Source organism: Rhodnius prolixus, unplaced genomic scaffold, assembly GCF_049639745.1.
Source record: "Rhodnius prolixus isolate KJV_2025 unplaced genomic scaffold, Rpr scaffold_2, whole genome shotgun sequence".
NCBI lineage: Eukaryota > Metazoa > Arthropoda > Insecta > Hemiptera > Reduviidae > Rhodnius > Rhodnius prolixus.
Window position 1 is genome coordinate 1365301 of NW_027411592.1, and position 15550 is coordinate 1380850.

Sequence of the window (15550 nt, forward strand, 5' to 3'; positions counted from 1 at the left end):
ATCGATTTTTGTTCTTGAAAAACCGTAAACATGATGCAATAAGTGTATATAAATTAAATCGATCACTTGGGGTATTTTCAAAAAAAGGAGAGACTTGGAGCCAAAATCACTCATATCGTACTTCCGGTGGATAGATTTTGATCGAAAAGTTATTTGCAACGCCTTAGGTGAGATCCAATCGAAATCTTGAAATTTCATCTTCCTTTGATTTTTAGTTCCAAAACCCGCGCACCATTACATTCAAAGTAATGATGACCCTTCTCAGAGAACTCCATCTTGGGACTACTGACAGGATCTTGAAGAAGTGTGGTCCCCGAGGCAAGCTGAAGAGTAGTTGACTAAGTGGGTACTAGATGTGAGCCGACTTACCACTTTCTCTAGCCTTGTTTAAAACATAAAGAACCAGGTCTGTGTAGAGTCGTTCTGTCGTGGAGCGTTGCTGGGATACTCCACTGTTAAGAAGGACACTTGCTGTTTCCCTTGTTGTCAGTGTACATCTGGAGTTGAACACTTGTGCCGAGAATTGGGACACGTGTCACGGTTGCTCCCCAAAGGACAATATGCTGTCAGCCACCACTACTGTCCGTCGACCCCGTTCAAACGGAAGTAACTCTATGTGTCTTTCTGTTGCTGTTTATTGTTGTGAAATACTTTCAGTCCGTATCTTGCTGCCATTATCTCGGTCCTAATTTAAATAGTCTGTTGTGAACATCAACGTCTCCGCTTAACGTCTGATGTCAGTAATTTTAATTAAAAATATTGTAATAAGTTTAACATGTACGTGCATGTGTAATCGTTGCAGCGATTTCCAAGATCAAGTTAACAATCGCAAAGTGGCCCATCCGGCTTGAGACCCAACCGTCATATTTCAGCTCTCTGGTATTTTCGTTTTTGAGATACTTTTTGTCACTCAAATTTTTCTAAAATAAATCCCTTTTTCGAACTGCAGGGACGTTTAAAGAATGTTTCCGTTTCCGAAGTCTTAGTTTCGATAATTTGGATTGACGCATTCACGAAATCTGTTTTGCCTGCAAATAGGAAATTAAAACGGATGCTAAGCTGGGTTTACTGTCTACAGTGATGATTGAGTGAGTGACGAGTTATAAATCTCCTGGGGCTACACTGCACAGTCCGGAAGTAGGTCATTTGGCTGCGTGCTGTACAATTATGAGTACATATCTGGGCAGGTGTAGGCTGGGGGGTGACTGCGGCGGCGGAAGTAGTTTCACCCAACTACCGTCACTCACTCGGTCTTGCCAACTTATGCATTCGAATAATCCCGCTAGCTACATTAATAATTTAAAGAAGTTGACAAGCTTGGTCGAACACATCGCCAGAGCCAAGCACTGGCCGTCCATTTCAATGCGCTCCACTGCTCCATATTGGCCTGTTAAATACCTTTTTAATTGTTCAGCATGGACAGTTACTTCTAGCTAAGCCCGGCACTCGAGATCGCCATTGTTGTGTGCATATGATTTTGAAGTCAGTGAACTCTTTTGGACGTTACCGTTCATTTAGATGTGTGAAGTGGAATTGTTGCAGCGGCTTGCAGGCGAGGTCTGCTGCAGCGGTCTACCTAAACTATATTTGATGGTTTCCGTGCTTATAACAAATTTTACTTAGAGAAACTTCCTAAATTTCCGGAATGAAATTTTTAAATAGCACACTTCTTAGGTATTTCGGTAAATATTAAAATCAAATTGCGAATAACAGAATAAATTACCTCAGTAAGGACGCACTTCCGGTTGATGATTCCTGCGTGCTCATTGGTTACGGTGAACATAAACACACTGAAAGAGGAAGAGAACACTTTTGGCTAGAGGGGGCTCTAAAAGTGGGTATTTCCGACGAATCTGGCAACTGCAGTATTTTCTTCTTATGCAGGCTAAGAGGCAGTAAAAAGCTGTTGGTAAATATTAGATTACTGTGGTGAGGCTCAAAAGACTGATACGAGAAAACTCCGACGGAGTGGTCGCTGCAGAAAGTGCAGGAAGAAAGTCAAGACGGTCAGTGGACCCAGAATGTTTGCAAACAGATTGTCGTGAATGGACTCACTCCTGCTCAGTTCGTCAGGTCTCTTACCCGGAGGGATCATCACTTACATCAGGCAATCTGGTGGGGTTTCTTCTTCCGTCCAATGTATGGATATTTATGGCTGAAGCAGATCCCTTCAGCCTCCGCTGAGGTTGTAGCCTTCGCATTGTATTCTGGATAGATAGCTAGATTGCTGTGCAGTAACCGCGAGGGATAGCCACATTGAGACTTTACCAAAAACTGGATGGACTAGTTAAGGAGCGCTCATCATGGTTGATCGCTCACAGGCCGTCTAAGAACGTCTAGCTGACACTGCCGTTTAATTGGTTTCAACTAGAACCTTAGAGCACTTTGGAAGTTGCCTAAAGGAAACTACCAGCAGTTTCCGGTTTAAGACTTCTGCTGACCAAGGACTGGCAGACTCACACAGACTGACTTCCTGTACTGTGCATATCAAAACGTAAATGCGACCTAACTCAACTCTAGAATCTACCCTAGAGCATTGCTTCCTTCTACGATTGAAAAGAGAGTAAAAAGTGGAAATACTTGAGATGGTTTACTGAATATGGGACTCGATCAGTCGGTAAGTGAAAGTGAAGAAATGTGCAGAACGTATTAATATTTATATCGTAATTATGATGACGCTTCACACCAACTGCCATACTGACCTAGTTACGGTTATGGTGGCAAAATGGTACACATTACATTTTCAAGTACAGGTAGGCGGTTAACTGACGCTCGGATACATAACAATTGCATTAACTTAACTTAGATTCTACCACCAGGCACTTAGTGTGGTCAATTACTGCGCAGTCAGTTAAGTGCTGCACCATTTTCTTTAACTGTTCAATATAATTTCCTTATTTTCACCATTCATTTTATTATTTCCTCATTTTATTTAACTATACCAGCTTTTATAATAAAAAAAAAACATGAGTCATTGTGTTGGTAGTAACCAAACATCAGGTCAAGGCAGCAATGTTTACTAGGAGGTTATTAAAAGTTAGGTTATGTTAGTGAACTGTAGGTCAAGATGGCATTGAACCGTAAAAGGAGGTTTCTTTTTGTCTAAATTTGTGTAGTAATGCTCAGATTACAATTCTTGGTTATAATAATGCCTTACAACAGCGCTTTCAACTTTGAGGCCTCATTCACAAAATGTGATTGTGACACTCACACGACTTCCTCTTACCCTCCCTCCACCCACCAGTTTATGTAATTAATGTTTTATTAAGAAACTTGAAATTTGTGATAAAAAAAAAAAATCGATGACATCATCATTATGTGTGTTCACTTTAAAGGAAGTGTCATTTTCGAAAAAAGTCGCTAAAAACTGCCAAAGAAATCTATTCAGTAAATGGCACTTGCGGCCAGCCAATTTCCTTTTTCTTTATACAGTTAATTCTTATTAATTTTTATTTGGTGATAAATCTATTAATTACTGTGAAATGGTAAGCAGAACATCCCAAAATGGTCCTTAATGTAACCTACCCGGAAGTATGTTTCAAATAGGTTTCAAAAAAGGAAGCAAGTGTTTGGGCATTGGCCAAAGAATGACTATTTTGTTATTTTGCCGTTCTTTAGCGCTCATTAAAAAACTGAAACCTGCATTCATCTCTACAAGGCAATTATTCTCGGTTTCCGTAATTACCCCAAAAAGTGTAGCCTTCGATCGTGTTTATCTCGTATAATGGAGCGCTTTTACAGCAGCTAATCTGTTCACTGTACTTCACCATGCGCTACTCATAGATTTACCTCTGTTATTATGGGTACAGATATAGGTAATAACTGGTAGCAAAGTTTCGCAAAGTTATTGTACCTCTCTCTCTCTCTACGGAGAAGTCCATTAATGCATAGCCAATTTTGGGAAGCATTTCTATCTAGCGTACATAATTCTATTGCGCAATCACCTCACTATGTCTGCTATTTTGCCCAAAACTAAAATATCTACAATTTTACTATGAACGTAAATTGCACCTCTACACAAGTGCTGCTTAAAATTTGGTAAAATTATTTTGGGTGGTCGCGGAAATATATTGTGAATTGAAAAATTAATTTCACTAATTAACATTTTAGTAACAATTAAATAGAAAAGTTAATTTGGTTTCCTTCAGTAACTCGCGAACGTTCAGCAAAAAGTGGAGATGTACGGATAAGTTTGTTGTTCTGTGGCACAGTGCACTTTTTAATGGAGTTTAAGGTTTCGCCTAATTGCACAGTGTCCGTTAATCTTTCAAATACATGGCTATAAAGTTCTACGTTTCATACAAATTAAAAACATCCTTACTTATTTACGATTTATTTTAGTTGAAATGGATTAGTGGCTAAATCAAGCTAAGATATGTGAATTCGAAAAAGAAGAAACCGTAGCGACTTCGAGTACAGCGGAAGAAAAGTCGAAAATGTAAGAAAAGAGCCAGATTCGTCCAAAAAAAAGAAGAGAACATACAATGAATCATTTCTGCAATACAGGGTTTACTTTTAATAATTATCACGATAAACAGCAACCGCTTTGTTTAATCTGCAACGAAACTTCGGCCAATGAAAGCATGAAGCACACAAAATTAAAAAACCCATTTGAAACAAACCATTCTACCCACTCAAATGAATCAGTCGAATATTTTGAAACGCTTCTGAGAGATCCAAAAAAAAAACAACAAGTTTTGATAAATATGTTTCGGTCTAAGAAAAATATTTATTAGCATCCTACAAAGCATCGTCTTAAACAGTGAAAGCGAAAAAAACTTTTAGAATTGGTGAGGAACTTGTGTTGCCCGTAGCAGTTTAAGTTACTGAGTTGATTCATGGGAAAAAGTGTGCAGATGTACTAGTTCGAAAGGAGATATAAAGGTTTAAAATTTAATCGAAACGCAAAACCACAAAAATATAACCTTCAATATCTCGATAACTATTATCACAAAACATTGCTATTAATATCAGTTATAGAGTTAACTTTTCCCTACAATTGGATAAAAAAGTCATTACAATCTGAACAATAGGAAGTGAGATATAAAGTTTTGAAATTTGAACGAAATGCAACACCTCCAAACTTTAACCTTCAATATCTCAACAACTATTATCACTAGAACATTGCTATTGATGTAAGTTTTAATTAGAAATAGGGCAGTAAATTCTATTGAAGGATAAAGGGGTAGCCATCCCTTCTCTTAGAAGAGCCTTTCTGGAACTTTTCTACCGTGACAAAGTTGTGGAAAGAGGATCTACGAACCCTAACAGGGAATTTGTGTACTAAGTGCTAAGTAATGTAACCTTACTTGTAAATAAGAATAACCTTACAACGTTATATAATTTTCTTGAAATTTCATACTAAAAAGGTAGTTGACTTCACTATTCTGTGGGGAAACTGTGAATAGGATGTACTCGTAGAATGAGCAGCTTCCTTTTGGCCGCTTCAATCTGGAAGCTCTGGTCTTGTATGAGAGTTATTTAGCTAATGGAAGGTGTGACTACTATGATCATGAGGCCAGATAGAAGAATGACGAACAACTATGAGATGGCCCGAGGTGAACGTCCTAGAGATATAGCGTCGCCGTGACAATGGAGGTCCATGCCAGGGTATTGAGCTCGCAAGCTCTTGGAGCCATCAACTCCTTCGTCTAGCTAACTCGCCGCAGCTACCTCGTCAGTTCTATATGCATCTCTCCCCACCCTGAGATGTCCTGTACGTTACCATGGTGATGTAATAGTTATGTTCATCACCTCTCGATAATATGGTCTGTATTGTATGAGGTTTTAATTGCCAACAAGACTTCCTCCGAAAGACGGCGAGGTGGAATATTCTCCGCCGGAAAGGCTCTGCTTCTTTGTTTATAAAATACATTAATTTTTCTTCATGCATTTTGTGCATGCACCAATCTACGACAGCGCAATCACCGTTTAAATTGCCTCAAAACGTTTTTCCAGTTGCAATTTCTTTAGATTTGGGAATGCGTCGAAGTTTTTGCAAGAAAATTTGATTAAGTGAAACCCTCGGGAAGGGTAAGGTTATCCCTTCTCCTAAAGTACCTTTCAGCTAGATGCGTGGAAGGTTACATGATTTGCTTGAAAGTTCCAACTCGGTGAGTCCAACTCTCCGGAGAGAACATTTTACTTCTCTGAGATTTACTCGAAAATGATTTTTCCATAAACCTAATGTGTAGACCAAAAGAAAATTTGAATAACTTTGCTGGGAAATATTGAGTTGTTAATGTGGAAATAGGTTCTGGGAAAGCCCTGTGAGTGTGCAGGTTTTCCTCTCGATTTATTTTCCAACGAATCGATCTAGAGGTAATGAGTGATTAACCCTTCGAAAGGTAATCAATATGAAGAATCCTTTAAATTCAAGAAAACAGATCCACTTTGTGGTGCCCCGGCTTGCACCTATGACCAGCCTGCTGGCTCGTCCTGTGTCGACTCGTACAACATGCAGCAAGAAGGGAGAAAAACTTAAGCAGTAATTGTAGTGACATGGAGACAGTGATTTTAAAAAAGAGCAATGGTGGGTAGTCGAAAACAGTGTTCAGCATCAAGGAACAGAGAAATCATATTCGTGTACGTTTGAGCATTGATTCGTTAGTCCCGACATCTGTAGGTGCGACGCCGAAGTAAGCCCGCCTGTTTTCCTTAGAAAGTACTAAACCGCAGCAATAAATTAACCTTGATTTCAACTGTTAAATCTGTCAGAGGCACAAATTATTCTCACTCGGTGTTTGCTTGGTTAGTAACTTGATCACGATTTGTCTAGGCGCGCTGCCTCTGTGGTCACTTTGTGGTAGTTTTGGTCAGGTTACTACAAGGTTACAGTTATCCCGCATTGTCACAACCATTCTAGTGATAATGTATATTGTTCTTACTTTCCCTTAGTCTGGAACGTTTTGAGGTCTCGGAAAGAAAATTGGATTAAGCGCATTTTCCGCAGTGGGAGGAGGATGAGATTCTTCTCTCTTTTAGAGGATTAAAAGTGATGCTGGGATTCCGGGTCTAAGGATAATTCCCTGAACTAAATAGAACTTTATGTTTTTACTTCGAATATGGATTCCCACTGTTCCAGCCCAGTTTGTTCGGGCTCAGGGGACTTGGAACAGATATTTCCAGTGAATACCCGAAATCGGAAATCTGATGACGTTTTCTCTTACTTAGGAAGTGAGAATTAGTGAGCTGAAGTGCGCTTGGAGAGAGAACAAGAGGAGAGTGTTCAGCGCCAGATCTGTTTGTGATTACGTCAACCACTGAAATAAACTACAGATATAAATTTTCTGTTTGGTTTACGTTTATAGCGGGCACCAGTTGTACAATGTCCGTGATATTAATAAATTCCAAAGGGAAACTGGTTTTGTAAAAAAGTGAAAGAGTTTTCGCCGCCCATGGGGCAAGGTGTCGAAATTGAAGGTGCGGCTGGCTGCCATCTTGATTCCATGCTCGGCCGCACAGATAAGTGGACTGTAAATTTAAGAAATAACTTAACGAGATTTCCTGGCAGAGTTCCCCTCCAGGTAATAAGGGTGCCACAGTCCCGGGCAAAACGGCCTCGCCAAGGAGATCCGGTTCTCTGTCTCTTGCTTCGCGCCCCCCAAGTAAATGTCAAGTTCGTTATGTATGTTCACTTTTTGTGTATTGCAATGCGATCAAGAATTCCTGGGCTGGCTGTAATTAAACGGCTAAACAACTTCCATGCTGTAGAGATAGTTTTCTAGTTGCTAGAAAATCTTAGGAGATTCATTTTCCAGATGAACCGCAGGTATCTATTCCTTAACTCCAACTTCCGGTAAACTTTTATTCCAGAAGATTAGTGGTACACGCCATATTTTATCTTGACCTTAGTCAGAAAAGCACAACAATAAATTTACTTGTTATTAACTGTGTGCAGTTTGTGCACTCGAATTCTTCTGTTAGACGAATTGAAGATTCGAAATTTTGTTTTAACTCCATGATTCATATATGTATTACCTACAGGAACCTACTTTAACTTTGCCTTTTTCGATTTTAATGTGCATCTGTACGTGAAATCAAAATAAAGGGCACAATAGAGATCAATCAGACAAATAATTTGGAATAGAATTTAAAATAAAGTGCCTATTTATTTATTACAAGATGGAATGTGAATTTTATTATTTTAACAAAAACATTTTTGCGATAATCTATTAGCTTAAGGGTCTGTGACAACTAATAAGTTCTAAAAAATATTAACGAAAAGTTAATGCAGTAAAATTACTTAAATAATATCATCTAAGTTATTATGTAACTTTTGGCGTTAAATCAACCCTACTTAAGTTTTTATTTAGGAGTTAAATATATAAAATCGTATTTATTAACACCAAATTCTGTGAAAAACTTCTTGGAAAAGAAGGAAGTGTTTCTAATTAATTTTGAACTATTTAAATCTAATGGCGACAAACATAAATTAATGAGTCTATTATGAGTTCGAAGAATTGGCGTCGATAAGTTATTGTAATTTAGTATATTATTTATGATTTAGAGAATATTTCTAATCATTATCATCTCTTACTATGAGAACGGTAATATAATATGTGATTACTGATGGAATAATAATCTAACCTTGTAGTGGTACAATACACTTTGTTAAAGGGGTAACAATATGGAGGTTCACAAATATTTGGTGCTATAATTTTTTTTCTTATTTTATTTTGAATTCTACTCGTTCTCCTTGATTCCATTCATAAATGCCAAATCAATTTTGGTTTATTTTTCTAATTTGGACAGAACTGCATTGTTTTTTTTTAATTTTTTTTTATAGTCACCATGTTGAAATAAGAACGTGTAGGTGTTTATGATGTCGGCATGGTGGTTAGATCTCAGAAATTAAAAACAACTACTGTTTTTTGCACATTATGTTTTCTTTTTACATCAAATCACTCACAGACAAAATGTAAATCTAATATATTTTAAATAAAGTAATAATTTTAAATTTAAAATTATAAGCCTTAACCACTTAAATTGTATACATTATGAGCAACACTGTTTTGTAACCTGCAGAAAACCTTGTATTATGGTTGACTATAACAACAGGATGTGATGGAACTTCTCTTGAGTATTTTCCGAAAGTACTTCCTCTTGGAGTTGACTTAAATTGTAGTAAACTAGTGGATATAGTATATCTTAACGAGTTATTAATTAAATAGTTTGAAACTAGTTAAATAATATGGTTACCTCCCATTGCTGTTATAGAAACAGTCGGTAAGTAGAATAAACTTTGATATGAATAAATTGTAAAGAAATATAATATTTTTTAATAAAATAACATTTGTTGCCTAATTTTGATATTTTTCTGAACCGCGGTTAGATTCACTGTTATAATCTAGCTAAACATTCAGCGGGTGACCTTTTCTAATAAGTTTAGAAGCGCCCTGTGAATTATTGCAGAAAAAATGTAATACTGGACATCTGAAGGGAGTGTTTCCTCACAACTTCCCACATCTGGAGAATAAATATTCTTTTGCCTAATGCGCATGCGGTGACTTACTTTCACAACACTAACTAGATTTACGTTCTTTCGTAAATGTTAAACGTAAAAACATCATAAGTACATCATTCCTGTGTATATTATAATAAAAAGTTTTGAATAGAATTTAGAAATGAGCAAACATTGGTAATTTAGGGACCCTACGTTCGTCTTCGCTTGAACATATTCGCAGGCGAAGAAATCCGAATTTAAAGGCATCCAGTGACCAGAAGTGTGAACATCTTAAACGCTTTCATTTTGGTCTGAGAAATTCCTGTCTGTTCAGATAAAAATCTTGCTTTGTTTTGAAATTCTCTTCGTGAAAATAGATTCTAAGGAGGGGTTTTGGGACATCACGTTTTCCTTTTTATCTTAAACGAAGCGATGTCGAAGCGAACTTTTTTAATCAACAATTTACGTTTAATAAGAAATGAAAGTTTTCATAATTAGGAATTTGTTGTTGTTGCAGGTATTCAGCGAGACTCTGGTAGATCAGGAGTTCACGCCCGTAGTGACGGCCACTTGCAAGGCGGGCTACATGACCATCCGGGTGCACACCAACTCCTCCTTCAGTGGTGAGTACCCCGTTATACTTATTTCTATGGAAGTAGTTGAGTGGTTCTGGTCGAAATAGAGGTGTGCTAGTTATACTAGAGAATAATACCCGTAGATATCTAGATCCTTGCCCGCACCACGAACTGGATTAGCCACTTCTTCTGGATTTTATGATATTGTCGGCTACCCTACACACTTTTCTTAAATATTACTGGAACTTTTCCACTTGAAGAGTGTATCTCCGGTACAATGTGATCTGTATCCTTGAACTTATCGCTTCAATCAGCCAATTTTCGCATCCTTTTGTTTTCTGTTGAAAATCTGAAAAGGCGGACCGTCTGTTTAGTGCATGTAACTTGCATCTTGTTGTGGGTCCCAGTTGAGTAGCTTATCGTTGGTAAATACCAAAATCGCGGATCTCATCTGATGAGGAGGTAAAATCTCCATTAAACTGTTAAAACCGTTAAAACTGCCAAGTGGAATAAATTAAAACCAGTCCGAAAAATCGTCGCTATCCTGTTATATCTTTGCATTCTATATATACAAAGTAATAATTATTGATATCAATGGATGGGTTCTGGAACAGGGACCTAAACTAAGTGCAGCTTTGATGAACTCTCTCTGTTGCAGGTGCTGTCCATGCCAAGGATTACCGAACACCATCGTGCCTCGCCTACGGCAATGGGTCCAACACTGTCATCTTGGGCATCAATCTATTCGCTTCATCACAATCACAGGATTACTGTGGTGTTCTCGTCTCCAATGTAAGTCAGTGTTATTTTCAGCAATAGCTCTTTCGATGAGCACCCTTGGTACTCTGATTGTGTCGTGAGATAGGCTATTCTTCCTTCCTATAGGGAAGGACTAAGATCGTGGAGTTAGGAAGATGTGGCCAGAGATACCCACTTGCCTAGGAGATAGAAAGCTCCACCATCTACAGCTTGATTCTCCAGTTTTCATTCCTGATCGCCAAGACCCCGGTTTGCCCGTTTCTTAAACTCGTTTTAATTTATCCATCAATGAATTAATCTTGATCTAATCTAGTTTCGTTTAGATGGAAGCAATCTGAAATTTAGTTTCTATAGTTCACCTCAGAATTTATCTTTCAACATGGCTGTCTCTGTCACACTATCACACCTTACTGCTTAGTTTGCTTGCGTCACAGCCGTTTGCATAATGGGCTGCATCATATTCCCTTAAAATGACTGGAACTTTGCTTGACTTTTCTGCAGAAAACAGAAGAACGCTCACTTCCGGTGGCCGTGAGGATACACAGGACACTGGAATTGGCCGATGACAAGTTCTACGTCATCACTTGTGGCAAAGCTGGATTTAAGAACGCAAGGTAAGTGCAGAATTGGACCTTCCTTTGTTACCCTGATGGGGTAACTGTCTCCTGAAGAGGACTTTTAAGCGATGCATAATATTCGAAGATTGTGAAAGAGGGGATAGAACTGAGAAGTTAATTCCTATGATCATAAATTCGTGCGTCGTATTTGAGATTTTTATTTTGAAGGATAATAATATCGCCGGGGGAGTAAAAAGGTAGAAGTTTTGGAGTCCAGCTAAATCATATTCAGTGGCGAGAATGTCTCAGGAGGGCCCGCACAACCTGTAGTTCCATCTCGGATGGTATCATGTCTAAGGGTCCTCTTCAGAAGATTTATTGACAATCACGCTGTGGGGAAGAGGGATGCACCCATCTGGTATTTCCACTTTCCTAGGATTTCCTAGGCATTCTGCACGCCATTAAAAGTTCTAACTTGAGACAGTAATTCCGAGAGAGTATTTCGCGTTCACAGAAACAGGTCTCATGAACCTGTATTCTTACTTATCAAATCAGTAAGTAAATGATTTCTGGCCAAAATACTCATGTAATGTTGTTTTGATTTCTGTGTTGAAGGAATGAGACCTCGTTGGTTTCGCTGAAACTGATGGACAAAAACCGCAAGAAGAGGTTACAGGAAGTTTACTACAGCCATCCGTACATCATCAGAGCGGAACTCTCCAGGCCAGACGGTTAGTGTTTACTTTGAGTTTGTATGTTGGTCCCCATAGTGTTTCTTTAAGCATAGTTTGCTTCTGCAAGACTAAGAGGACGTTTTTCTGACCAGTTCCGGTTTAGCATCCAGAGATGTTTTTCCAAAAATCGGATTCAGAAGGCCTTGATTTTTGCGTTGAGAACCCGATCGATGTTCACCCCCCACCCAAAGTCAGTGAAAGTAAAAATAACTTTCTTAAAAACAAAAAAATCATCCAAATTTCGAAAATGAACTTTCTTAAAGTTAATTAAAATTAAAAAAGAAACGAAAAGAAGGATAGGCAACCAGTTTTAATGAATTCATTGGAAACATCGTTGAGACAAAATTAAATTAAGGACTGTTTGGAATGCTGTTAATCCTCGACGGACGAGCGCGGAACTACGTCCCGGTGGTTTTTCTCAAAAACCGCGCGGGCATTCCAACACATTTTCCCGAATACCTGCAGGGGAGGGAATTCGAGATTAGAACTGAGTTCGGTCTCTTGATGTATCGCTCCTTGACGCAGAGTGACTCCTTGAGGGAGTGCGACCCCCCCGTCTGCTGCTATCTGCTTTGGACACTCACATGACTTCCTTTCTTCCCAAGTGACGTCACGTAGAAACCACATAACGATTCAGTAGCCCCTATGCTATCCCGATTTCGTTCAATTTTCAAAATTGGCCACATATTGAATTGCATGAGTTTATATGGGCGATGAGGACGTACATGACACTTCCCCGTAGAGCTCCGCCTCTCCCTCAGAACTGCCTTAGGCTGGAAACATAGTGGAGCGGCGAGCAAAGCGGCGAAATCAAACACAAGTTAACATATGGGACCGTCGTAATAGTGGGGAGCAAAGCGAAGATAGAGCAACGCTATCTATAGAGAGTGTTTGTTTTCGCCGCTTTGATCGCCGTTCCACTATGTTTCCAGCCTTTCGGAGCACATTCGTTGGAATAGTTTCAATAAAAGTTGGTCGTTTTTTCCTGTTAAAGAGGGTTATAAATGCCGCTGAAGTTCTGAAATTGAAGAAAATTCCTTACCTGAGAGTTCCTCTTCACAGAATAGTTTTTCCATTTTTCCGAGTATTTCCTCGGAATGGCTTCCATTTTCTCTATCCTCGGTTTGACAATTGCCATTTCAATGAAATGCACCATGTTCCAAATAGTTATTACAGAGCTTGGAATTGTAAGAAGCGCGGCCAGACTCTTAGAACCGGTTTACTGGACGGCCAGTCGTCGTGAGAATTTCCGGCTGGTAGTGTGTCCCCGGACTGCCGTGATATTTAAATAGCCGCAGGGCGCCGCCGACTGTATTACTGGTGTGGCTATTTCTGGAACCAGTTCTGCCCGCAGAGAATGCTCTCTGTTGCGGTTAGCCAACTTGCACCTCCTACCTAATAGCCGTGATTATCTAAACCATCATCTCCTCGCCACCGTCTTCAACAGCCCCTCCCTTTCTTGTGGCGCGAACCATTGCAAGACTCTTAACTTGATGCAGTCACTAAAACCAGAAATATTGCTGTAGTATTCTGGCTATTTTTGTCAATCCTCGTGAACTTGGATGAAATCTTCACTGGACAGAAGTCTGTGTTTTACTTTAACGAGTATTAGTCTTGCTAGAGGGGTCCACTCCTAACCTGCCTCAAGTCTTCTAGTGCCTGTTCGAGGATCAGCTTCCTTTGAAGCAGGAGGGAGCCTCCATCTTGCCTTACTCTCAGAGCTCATATCCCCTTTCTTGCGATCCTTCGCAGCAAGCATTAGCAAAGCCTAGGCTACCGCAACTTTACAACTTTCTCGAACTGAACCTGTAAACTGGTGTTCAAAGAGAATGAAGATCTAACCTTATTCATGTAATCCACAGTAAAGAGAGCGGTAACTAAGAACTGAGATACGGTGAACGTTCCTTCATTGTGTGGTGCAAACGTGCGCAGATTCTGGAAAAGAGATCGTTTGAAGCCTAGGTAGACGTAATGGAAAGTAGATGGCAAAGATTGAGAATGTTCTACTGAGCAGATGATGCTGCATAAAGAACTTAGTGGAGATGAGACTGGCGCTAACGAAAAGAGTTCCCCAACTCCCTGTACCTGGGGTGGCCGAAAAGAGTATTAGGGTCAACCAGAACTTTACTGACCAATTTTTCAGTTTTTGGAGATTCAAGAGAGAGGCTAATCAGCAGAAATCACTTATTTCTGTTTATTGGAGCACAGAACGTCTACTTCCGGTGAAAATGCTGCTCGATCGCTGTACTTCTCTCATGGTGTGGAGAAGACAGTGTAAACTCGCAGCAGTAAGAGAAGGTTCTCCTGTTGAACTGAAAGAAGTATAGATTTGCTGGGTTATGTAAACCTGTTCCAGTTCTATGTGTTGGGCTTGCAGAGGGGCTGTTTCCCAATGATAGTAAAATTAGTTCTAACCGTTTGTCATGGAATGGAAAATAGGCGAATTGGCCCTGCAACAAAATGGCGTGACTAAACGGTGTGGCACAATAGTAGGAGCTCCCTGTCAGGGTTGGATAGTCGCAACCGGCCTGCACAAAATATCTTTGCTTACTATTCACTAAGTGCAAGTGAGTTGGATAGTAGTGCGGATCTTGCACCGGTATGGAGTTGGCGATGGAGTAGTTCTTGCAAACAATACAACCAAGTGCGGTGCTACAAGCCATTGACCGAAAGTTATCTTCCTTATTTACATTCTTCACTGAGCCTTGTGTCCGTTATCCAGTTTAGTCATCACCTTGGGCAGCCTCCAAGCTGCTTTTAGGTCCGATATCCCGTTTCTCTTGAAGCACCTCTGGCCCAGCTTACTTCCTATTTCTCTTCTAGATTTGGACAGTTTCCTTGTGATCTATCTCTTTGCGAGACTTTCAGAAATGTACGATTTCCTCCTTATCACCACATGCTCTTACAAAGCCGCTGAACAAGGCACACATCTATGTGGGATCGTAGGACAGTGATTGTTACTAGATCAAAACAGTTCAGAATATAACCTATTTAGTTTCACTTTCTGTTTCCAGAGATGGGGTGAGAGGCTGTTCCCTCTCCTTCACCAATATCACTGCCAATTATATAACTGAGGATCGATTGTAATGGAGTGAAGTTTTAATATTAATAGGCAGGAATATTACAGTTGAGCGAATGGTGTCGGACTCCGTCAGGACGTAACGCTGTTTGTCACGCTGATTTTACACTAGTTTCTCACCAAGGAAAGTATGCTACCAGCAGTGGGACAAATCAGGTCTGGCCGGAAAATTGAGTCAAATTATGTGGTCCATTTGTTAGAGATGTCCCCAGTGGAGACTGGGCAAAGAAGCTTCCTTCATATGGGTGGGTCGTGAAGAGTTCGAGTCTACAAGTTTGAGACGCAGTGTGGGTTCGCTTAACCCAAATTGGTGCCCATTTCTACTTCCGCTCTGCATGGCCTAACATAGGCACCGTAATCTAAAGTAAGATGAATGTTAATATAACACCGGAAATCACGTT

The 15550-nt window shown here is 39.6% G+C and overlaps 2 protein-coding genes across 4 annotated transcripts in view; one reads left to right on the plus strand and one right to left on the minus strand.

The window, feature by feature from the left end:
* Nucleotides 1-8969, minus strand: part of LOC141448714 (pancreatic triacylglycerol lipase-like) — a 33029-nt gene extending 24060 nt beyond the window's left edge. Inside the window, exon 1 of the mRNA XM_074117252.1 lies at nucleotides 8590-8969. The gene's annotated coding sequence lies outside the window, so the exon portion shown is untranslated. The remainder of the gene's footprint in view (nucleotides 1-8589) is intronic.
* LOC141448717 (uncharacterized) overlaps nucleotides 1-15550 on the plus strand; it is a 60446-nt gene that overhangs the window by 12877 nt on the left and 32019 nt on the right. For 2 of the 3 annotated variants that reach the window (XM_074117272.1, XM_074117271.1), the window contains exons 2-5: nucleotides 9963-10068; nucleotides 10679-10812; nucleotides 11281-11393; nucleotides 11952-12067. In XM_074117272.1, coding sequence (XP_073973373.1) covers nucleotides 10032-10068; nucleotides 10679-10812; nucleotides 11281-11393; nucleotides 11952-12067 — 400 coding nt within the window. In that variant the 5' untranslated portion in view covers nucleotides 9963-10031. Of the gene's footprint in view, nucleotides 1-9062; nucleotides 9229-9962; nucleotides 10069-10678; nucleotides 10813-11280; nucleotides 11394-11951; nucleotides 12068-15550 lie in introns of those variants that run through there. The other variant, XM_074117273.1, reaches the window with a different exon arrangement.